General features: G+C 45.6%; 1 protein-coding gene across 1 annotated transcript in view; it reads right to left on the minus strand.

Annotated features, from left to right (window-relative positions):
- MED26 (mediator complex subunit 26) overlaps positions 1-11352 on the minus strand; it is an 83021-nt gene extending 71669 nt beyond the window's left edge. The window contains exon 1 of the mRNA XM_069767744.1: positions 11115-11352. Within this exon, the coding sequence (XP_069623845.1) occupies positions 11115-11186 (72 nt within the window). The 5' untranslated portion in view covers positions 11187-11352. The remainder of the gene's footprint in view (positions 1-11114) is intronic.

An 11352-nucleotide genomic window follows, 5' to 3' on the forward strand; every position in this document is an offset into this window, starting at 1 on the left:
ACAGGGTGATTCCATAATTTTTCCCCTATGCTTGGTTAAAAAATAGTAACCATTACTGACTACCATATTTTTTGTTCTTTATTTCTTTTAGTGTTACTTAAAGCCAGAAAGTTGCCATTTGAAACGACTTTAGTTTTGTGCCATGTCAGTGATCTGCTTTTTTTCTACAAAATTAAACTGAATGAACATCCTCCAATGACAGTGATTCCATCATTTTTGCCAGGGGTTGTATATACACACAGTATAACCAGTGACTGTCCCTGTAGCGGTCTATATACAAACACAGTATAATCAGTGACTGTGCCTGTAGCGGTCTGTATATACACACAGTATAACCAGTGTGTGCCTGTAGCGGTCAATATATACACACAGTATAACCAGTGACTGTGCCTGTAGCGGTCTATATACAAACACAGTATAACCAGTGACTGCCTGTAGCGGTCTGTATATACACACAGTATAACCAGTGACTGCCTGTAGCGGTCTGTATATACACACACAGTATAACCAGTGTGTGCCTGTAGCGGTCTATATACACACAGTATAACCAGTGACTGTGCCTGTAGCGGTCTATATACAAACACAGTATAACCAGTGACTGCCTGTAGCGGTCTGTATATACACACAGTATAACCAGTGACTGTGCCTGTAGCGGTCTGTATATACACACACAGTATAACCAGTGTGTGCCTGTAGCGGTCTGTATATACACACAGTATAACCAGTGACTGTGCCTGTAGCGGTGTAAATACACACAGTATAACCAGTGACTGTGCCTGTAGCGGTGTATATACACACAGTATAACCAGTGACTGTGCCTGTAGCGGTCTGTATATACACACAGTATAACCAGTGACTGTGCCTGTAGCGGTGTATATACAGACAGTATAACCAGTGACTGTGCCTGTAGCGGTCTGTATATACACAGAATAACCAGCGACTGTGCCTGTAGCGGTCTGTATATACACACAGTATAACCAGTGACTGCCTGTAGTGGTCTATATACACACAGTATAACCAGTGACTGTCTGTAGTGGTCTATATACACACAGTATAACCAGTGACTGTCCCTGTAGTGGTCTATATATACACAATATAACCAGTGCCTGTAGTGGTCTATATACAAACAGTATAACCAGTGACTGCCTGTAGCAGTCTGTATATACACACAGTATAACCAGTGACTGTGCCTGTAGCGGTCTATATATACACAGTATAACCAGTGACTGTCCCTGTAGTGGTCTATATACAAACAGTATAACCAGTGACTGCCTGTAGCGGTCTGTATATACACACAGTATAACCAGTGACTGTGCCTGTAGTGGTCTATATACACACAGTATAACCAGTGACTGTCCCTGTAGTGGTCTATATATACACACACAATATAACCAGTGCCTGTAGTGGTCTATATACAAACAGTATAACCAGTGACTGCCTGTAGCAGTCTGTATATATACACAGTATAACCAGTGACTGTGCCTGTAGCGGTCTATATATACACAGTATAACCAGTGACTGTGCCTGTAGTGGTCTATATACAAACAGTATAACCAGTGACTGCCTGTAGCGGTCTGTATATACACACAGTATAACCAGTGACTGTGCCTGTAGTGGTCTATATACACACAGTATAACCAGTGACTGTGCCTGCAGCGGTCTATATACAAACAGTATAACCAGTGACTGCCTGTAGCGGTCTATATATACACAGTATAACCAGTGACTTCCCCTATAGCGGTCTATATATACACAATATAACCAGTGACTGCCTGTAGCGGTTTATATACATACGATAACCAGTTATTTTTCCTGTAGCGGTCTATACACAAATACAGCATAACCAGTGACTGACTGTAGCGGTCTAAATACACACAGGATATCCAGTGATTATCCCTGTAGAGGTCTATATATACACAGTACAACCAGTGACTGTGCCTGTAGCGATCTATATATATACACAGTACAACCAGTGACTGTCCCTGTAGCGGTCTATATATACACAGTACAACCAGTGACTGTCCCTGTAGCGATCTATATATACACAGTACAACCAGTGACTCCCTGTAGAGGTCTATATATACACAGTATAACCAGTGACTGTCCCTGTAGCGATCTATATATACACAGTATAACCAGTGACTGTGCTTGTAGCGGTCTATATATACACAGTACAACCAGTGACTGTCCCTGTAGCGGTCTATATATACACAGTACAACCAGTGACTGTCCCTGTAGCGATCTATATATACACAGTATAACCAGTGACTGTCCCTGTAGAGGTCTATATATACACAGTACAACCAGTGACTGTGCCTGTAGCGATCTATATATATACACAGTACAACCAGTGACTGTCCCTGTAGCGGTCTATATATACACAGTACAACCAGTGACTGTCCCTGTAGCGATCTATATATACACAGTACAACCAGTGACTGTCCCTGTAGAGGTCTATATATACACAGTATAACCAGTGACTGTCCCTGTAGCGATCTATATATACACAGTATAACCAGTGACTGTGCTTGTAGCGGTCTATATATACACAGTACAACCAGTGACTGTCCCTGTAGCGGTCTATATATACACAGTACAACCAGTGACTGTCCCTGTAGCGATCTATATATACACAGTATAACCAGTGACTGTCCCTGTAGCGATCTATATAAACACAGTATAACCAGTGACTGTGCCTGTAGCGGTCTATATATACACAGTATAACCAGTGACTGTGCCTGTAGCTGTCTATATATACACAGTACAACCAGTGACTGTCCCTGTAGCGATCTATATATACACAGTATAACCAGTGACTGTCCCTGTAGCGATCTATATATACACAGTATAACCAGTGACTGTCCCTGTAGCGATCTATATATACACAGTATAACCAGTGACTGTCCCTGTAGCGGTCTATATACACAGTATAACCAGTGACTGTCCCTGTAGCGATCTATATATACACAGTACAACCAGTGACTGTCCCTGTAGCGATCTATATATACACAGTATAACCAGTGACTGTCCCTGTAGCGATCTATATATACACAGTATAACCAGTGACTGTCCCTGTAGCGGTCTATATACACAGGATAACCAGTGACTGTCCCTGTAGCGATCTATATATACACAGTATAACCAGTGACTGTCCCTGTAGCGATCTATATAAACACAGTATAACCAGTGACTGTCCCTGTAGCGGTCTATATATACACAGTATAACCAGTGACTGTCCCTGTAGCGATCTATATATACACAGTACAACCAGTGACTGTCCCTGTAGAGGTCTATATATACACAGTATAACCAGTGACTGTGCTTGTAGCGGTCTATATATACACAGTACAACCAGTGACTGTGCCTGTAGAGGTCTATATATACACAGTATAACCAGTGACTGTGCTTGTAGCGGTCTATATATACACAGTATAACCAGTGACTGTGCTTGTAGCGGTCTATATATACACAGTACAACCAGTGACTGTCCCTGTAGCGATCTATATATACACAGTATAACCAGTGACTGTCCCTGTAGCGGTCTATATAAACACAGTATAACCAGTGACTGTCCCTGTAGCGGACTATATACACAGCAGAGACACTATATAACCAGTGACCCCTGCATACCAGTCCATATATAACTAGTGACCCCCCATACCAGTCCATATACACAGCATAGACACAATATAACCAGTGACCCCCCATACCAGTCTATATACACAGGACACTATATAACCAGTGACCGCCCCTATACCAGCCTATATACACAGCACAGACACTATATAACCAGTGACCTCCTCTATACACTATATAGCCAGTGACCTCCCCATACCAGACTATATACACAGCACAGACACTATATAACCAGTGACCTCCCCTATACCAGTCTATACACACAGCACAGATGCTATATAACCAGTGACCTCCCCATTCCAGTCTATACACACAGCACAAAATGCTAAACAACCAGTGACCTCCCCTATACCAGTCTATATACACAGCACAGACGCTATATAACCAGTGACCGCCCCTATACACAGCACAGACTATATAGCCAGTGACCTCCCCCATAGCAGTCTATATACACAGCACAGACGCTATATAACCAGTGCCCTCCCCTATGCCAGTCTATATACACAGCACAGACAATATAACCAGTGACCCCCCATACCAGTCCATATACACAGCACAGACACTATATAACCAGTGACCTCCCCTATACCAGTCTATATACACAGCACAGACACTATATAACCAGTGACCTCCTCTAAACCAGTCTATATACACTATATAACCAGTGACCTCCCCTATACCAGTCTATATACATAGCACAGACACTATATAACCAGTGACCCCCCATACCAGTCTATATACACAGCAGAGGCTTTATAACCAGTCACCGCCCCTATACCAGTCTATATACACAGCACAGACGCTATATAACCAGTGACCTTCATTATACCAGCCTATATACACAGCACAGACACTATATAACCAGTGACCGCCCCTATACCAGTCTATATACACAGCAGACACTATATAACCAGTGCACCCCGTACACCAGTCTATACACACAGCAGACACTATATAACCAGTGACCGCCCCTATACCAGTCTATATACACAGCACAAACACTATAACCAGTGATCGCCCCTATACCAGTCTTTATGCACAGCAGACACTATAACCAGTGATCGCCCCTATACCAGTCTATATGCACAGCACAGACGCTATATAACCAGTGATCGCCCCTATACCAGTCTATATGCACAGCACAGATGCTATATAACCAGTGATCGCCCCTATACCAGTCTATATGCACAGCACGGACGCTATATAACCAGTGACCTCCCCTATACCAGTCTATATACACAGCACAGATGCTATATAACCAGTGACCTCCCCTATACCAGTCTATACACAGCACAGACACTATATAACAAGTGCCCCCCTCATACACAGCACAGACACTATATAACCAGTGCCCCCCTCATACACAGCACAGACACTATATAACCAGTGACCTCCCCTATACCAGTCTATATACACAGCACAGACGCTATATAACCAGTGACCTCCCCAAAACCAGTCTATATACACCGCAGAGGCTTTATAACCAGTCACCGCCCCTATACCAGTCTATATACACAGCAGACGCTATATAACCAGTGACCTCCCCTATACCAGTCTATATACACAGCACAGACACTATATAACCAGTGACCTCCCCTATACCACTCTATATACACAGCACAGACGCTATATAACCAGTGACCGCCCCTATACCAGTCTATATACACAGCCAGACACTATATAACCAGTGCATCCCCTACACCACTCTATATACACAGCACAGACGCTATATAACCAGTGACCTCCCCTATACCAGTCTATATACACAGCACAGACGCTATATAACCAGTGACCTCCCCTATACCACTCTATATACACAGCACAGACGCTATATAACCAGTGACCGCCCCTATACCAGTCTATATACACAGCCAGACACTATATAACCAGTGCATCCCCTACACCACTCTATATACACAGCACAGACGCTATATAACCAGTGACCTCCCCTATACCAGTCTATATACACAGCACAGACACTATATAAACCAGTGGCCCCCTCATACACAGCACAGACACTATATAACCAGTGACCTCCCCAAAACCAGTCTATATACACCGCAGAGGCTTTATAACCAGTCACCGCCCCTATACCAGTCTATACACAGCACAGACGCTATATAACCAGTGCGCTCCCCTATACCAGTCTATATACACAGCACAGACACTATATAACCAGTGCACCCCCTACACCAGTCTATATACACAGCAGACACTATATATCAGTGACCTCCCCTATACCAGTCTATATACACAGCACAGACGCTATATAACCAGTGACCGTCCCTATACCAGTCTATATACACAGCACAGACGCTATATAACCAGTGACCGCACCTATACCAGTCTATATACACAGCAGACACTATATAACCAGTGCACCCCGTACACCAGTCTATATGCACAGCACAGACGCTATATAACCAGTGATCGCCCCTATACCAGTCTATATGCACAGCACAGACGCTATATAACCAGTGACCTCCCCTATACCAGTCTATATACACAGCAGACACTATATAACCAGTGCACCCCGAATACCAGTCTATATACACAGCACAGACGCTATATAACCAGTGACCTCCCCTATACAAGTCTATATACACAGCACAGACACTATATAACCAGTGCCCCCCTCATACACAGCATAGACACTATAACCAGTGACCTCCCCTATACCAGTCTATATACACAGCACAGACGCTATATAACCAGTGACCGCCCCTATACACAGCACAGACGCTATATAACGAGTGCACTCCCTACACCAGTCTATATACACAGCAGACACTATATAACCAGTGACCTCCTCAAAACCAGTCACCGCCCCTATAGCAGTCTATATACACAGCAGACACTATATAACCAGTGACCTCCTCAAAACCAGTCACCGCCCCTATAGCAGTCTATATACACAGCAGACACTATATAACCAGTGACCTCCCCTATACCACTCTATATACACAGCACAGACGCTATATAACCAGTGACCTCCCCTATACCAGTCTATATACACAGCCAGACACTATATAACCAGTGCATCCCCTACACCAGTCTATATATACAGCACAGACGCTATATAACCAGTGACCTCCCCTATACAAGTCTATATACACAGCACAGACACTATATAACCAGTGCCCCCCTCATACACAGCACAGACACTATAACCAGTGACCTCCCCTATACCAGTCTATATACACAGCACAGACACTATATAACCAGTGCACCCCTTACACCAGTCTGTGCTGTGTATATAGACACTATATAACCAGTGACCTCCCCTATACCAGTCTATATACACAGCACAGACGCTATATAACCAGTGACCGTCCCCATACCAGTCTATATACACAGCCAGACACTATATAACCAGTGCATCCCCTACACCAGTCTATATACACAGCACAGACGCTATATAACCAGTGACCTCCCCTATACAAGTCTATATACACAGCACAGACACTATATAACCAGTGCCCCCCTCATACACAGCATAGACACTATAACCAGTGACCGCACCTATACCAGTCTATATACACAGCAGACGCTATATAACCAGTGACCTCCCCTATACCAGTCTATATACACAGCACAGACACTATATAACCAGTGACCTCCCCTATACCAGTCTATATACACAGCACAGACGCTATATAACCAGTGACCGCCCCTATACCAGTCTATATACACAGCCAGACACTATATAACCAGTGCATCCCCTACACCACTCTATATACACAGCACAGACGCTATATAACCAGTGACCTCCCCTATACCAGTCTATATACACAGCACAGACGCTATATAACCAGTGACCTCCCCTATACCAGTCTATATACACAGCACAGACGCTATATAACCAGTGCCCTCCCCTATACCAGTCTATATACACAGCACAGACACTATATAACCAGTGCCCTCCCCTATACCAGTCTATATACACAGCACAGACACTATATAACCAGTGCCCCCCCTCATACACAGCACAGACACTATAACCAGTGACCGCACCTATACCAGTCTATATACACAGCACACACACTATATAACCAGTGACCGCCCCTATACCAGTCTATATACACAGCACAGACACTATATAACCAGTGACCTCCCCTATACCAGTCTATATACACAGCACAGACGCTATATAACCAGTGACCTCCCCTATACCAGTCTATATACACAGCACAGACACTATATAACCAGTGACCTCCCCTATACCAGTCTATATACACAGCACAGACACTATATAACCAGTGACCGCCCCTATACCAGTCTATATACACAGCACAGACGCTATATATAACTAGTGACCGCCCCTATACCAGTCTATATACACTATATAACCAGTGCCCTCCCCTATACCAGTCTATATACACAGCACAGACGCTATATAACCAGTGACCTCCCCTATACCAGTCTATATACACTATATAACCAGTGCCCTCCCCTATACCAGTCTATATACACTATATAACCAGTGACCGCCCCTATACCAGTCTATATACACAGCACAGATGCTATATAACCAGTGCCCTCCCCTATACCAGTCTATATACACAGCACAGACACTATATAACCAGTGCCCTCCCCTATACCAGTCTATATACACAGCACAGACACTATATAACCAGTGCCCCCCCTCATACACAGCACAGACACTATAACCAGTGACCGCACCTATACCAGTCTATATACACAGCACACACACTATATAACCAGTGACCGCCCCTATACCAGTCTATATACACAGCACAGACACTATATAACCAGTGACCTCCCCTATACCAGTCTATATACACAGCACAGACGCTATATAACCAGTGACCTCCCCTATACCAGTCTATATACACAGCACAGACACTATATAACCAGTGACCTCCCCTATACCAGTCTATATACACAGCACAGACACTATATAACCAGTGACCGCCCCTATACCAGTCTATATACACAGCACAGATGCTATATAACCAGTGCCCTCCCCTATACCAGTCTATATACACAGCACAGACACTATATAACCAGTGCCCTCCCCTATACCAGTCTATATACACAGCACAGACACTATATAACCAGTGCCCCCCCTCATACACAGCACAGACACTATAACCAGTGACCGCACCTATACCAGTCTATATACACAGCACACACACTATATAACCAGTGACCGCCCCTATACCAGTCTATATACACAGCACAGACACTATATAACCAGTGACCTCCCCTATACCAGTCTATATACACAGCACAGACGCTATATAACCAGTGACCTCCCCTATACCAGTCTATATACACAGCACAGACACTATATAACCAGTGACCTCCCCTATACCAGTCTATATACACAGCACAGACACTATATAACCAGTGACCGCCCCTATACCAGTCTATATACACAGAACAGAAACTATATATAACTAGTGACCGCCCCTATACCAGTCTATATACACTATATAACCAGTGCCCTCCCCTATACCAGTCTATATACACAGCACAGACGCTATATAACCAGTGACCTCCCCTATACCAGTCAATATACACTATATAACCAGTGCCCTCCCCTATACCAGTCTATATACACTATATAACCAGTGACCGCCCCCATACCAGTCTATATACACAGCACAGATGCTATATAACCAGTGCCCTCCCCTATACCAGTCTATATACACAGCACAGACACTATATAAACAGTGCCCTCCCCTATACCAGTCTATATACACAGCAGACACTATATAACCAGTGACCTCCCCTATACCAGTCTATATACACAGCACAGACACTATATAACCAGTGACCTCCCCTATACCAGTCTATATACACAGCACAGACACTATATAACCAGTGACCTCCCCTATACCAGTCTATATACACAGCACAGACACTATATAACCAGTGACCTCCCCTATACCAGTCTATATACACAGCAGACACTATATAACCAGTGACCTCCCCTACACCAGTCTATATATACAGCACAGACGCTATATAACCAGTGACCTCCCCTATACCAGTCTATATACACAGCACAGACACTATATAAACAGTGCCCTCCCCTATACCAGTCTATATACACAGCAGACACTATATAACCAGTGCCCTCCCCTATACCAGTCTATATACACAGCACAGACACTATATAACCAGTGACCTCCCCTATACCAGTCTATATACACAGCACAGACACTATATAACCAGTGCCCTCCCCTATACCAGTCTATATACACAGCACAGACACTATATAACCAGTGCCCTCCCCTATACCAGTCTATATACACAGCACAGACACTATATAACCAGTGACCTCCCCTATACCAGTCTATATACACAGCACAGACACTATATAAACAGTGCCCTCCCCTATACCAGTCTATATACACAGCAGACACTATATAACCAGTGCCCTCCCCTATACCAGTCTATATACACAGCACAGACACTATATAACCAGTGACCTCCCCTATACCAGTCTATATACACAGCACAGACACTATATAACCAGTGCCCTCCCCTATACCAGTCTATATACACAGCACAGACGCTATATAACCAGTGCCCTCCCCTATACCAGTCTATATACACAGCACAGACACTATATAACCAGTGCCCTCCCCTATACCAGTCCATATACACAGCACAGACACTATATAACCAGTGACCCCCCATACCAGTCTATATACACAGCACAGACACTATATAACCAGTGCCCTCCCCTATACCAGTCTATATACACAGCACAGACGCTATATAACCAGTGCCCTCCCCTATACCAGTCTATATACACAGCACAGACGCTATATAACCAGTGCCCTCCCCTATACCAGTCTATATACACAGCACAGACGCTATATAACCAGTGCCCTCCCCTATACCAGTCCATATACACAGCACAGACACTATATAACCAGTGCCCCCCTCATACACGGCAGGCATGATGCCCCCAGCACAGTGCCACCTCCATAGACATGTGGCAGGCTCTGGTGCTCCCAGGGTCTCGGGTAGCACGGCTCCTCCTACGAGGACAGCCGCCTGTGACTGGCCGGAGGCAGGCCTAAGCCTCGGTCTTTCCTGAAAGTTGGATCCGGGCCGCGGCAGCCGGGCCTGTGTAATGAATGAGAGGCGCGGTGCGCGGCCCGCTCTCACCGGACAGTCTCCAGCACGCAGCGCTGGGCGCAGGAGCCCGCCGACTCCGACCACACAGACAGAAAGTAGTTCCCCGGCAACAAGTGTCCAGGACGGAGCCTCACATGTCCCCGGCCCACGTCTGACACTTCCTGTCAGCCACTCAGCCCAGCGGGCCGGCTGCCAGTGCCCCTCCGCACACAGCACCGGCAATGTCCTGCCGGCCTCACTCACCGCACGCTGCCCGGTGTGCCGAGCTGTCTCCTCCCGGCGCCCTCACGACTGCGCCTGGGTGTCCGGTGAGCCCGTCACTCACAGCCCCACACAGCCCTCCATGCCCCAGCACTCACATTACTGTGCGTATCGATGGCCTGCATCAGCCTCTCCCTGATCTCCCGCGGGGATACCGGAGCCGCTGTCATTGCCTCTGTCCGGGGATCACTGCGGAGGGCGGCGCGGCATGTTCCCGGGGAGGGAGGGACACAGTGGCCTGGGCACCGGAGACTCCCAGGCGCGTCTCTCCAGCTGGAGTCGAGCGACCGGGAGCCCCGAGGCACGACGGGAAATCCGCCGCCGCACGCTTTGTGA

Source organism: Ranitomeya imitator, chromosome 1, assembly GCF_032444005.1.
Source record: "Ranitomeya imitator isolate aRanImi1 chromosome 1, aRanImi1.pri, whole genome shotgun sequence".
Taxonomy (NCBI): Eukaryota; Metazoa; Chordata; class Amphibia; order Anura; family Dendrobatidae; genus Ranitomeya; species Ranitomeya imitator.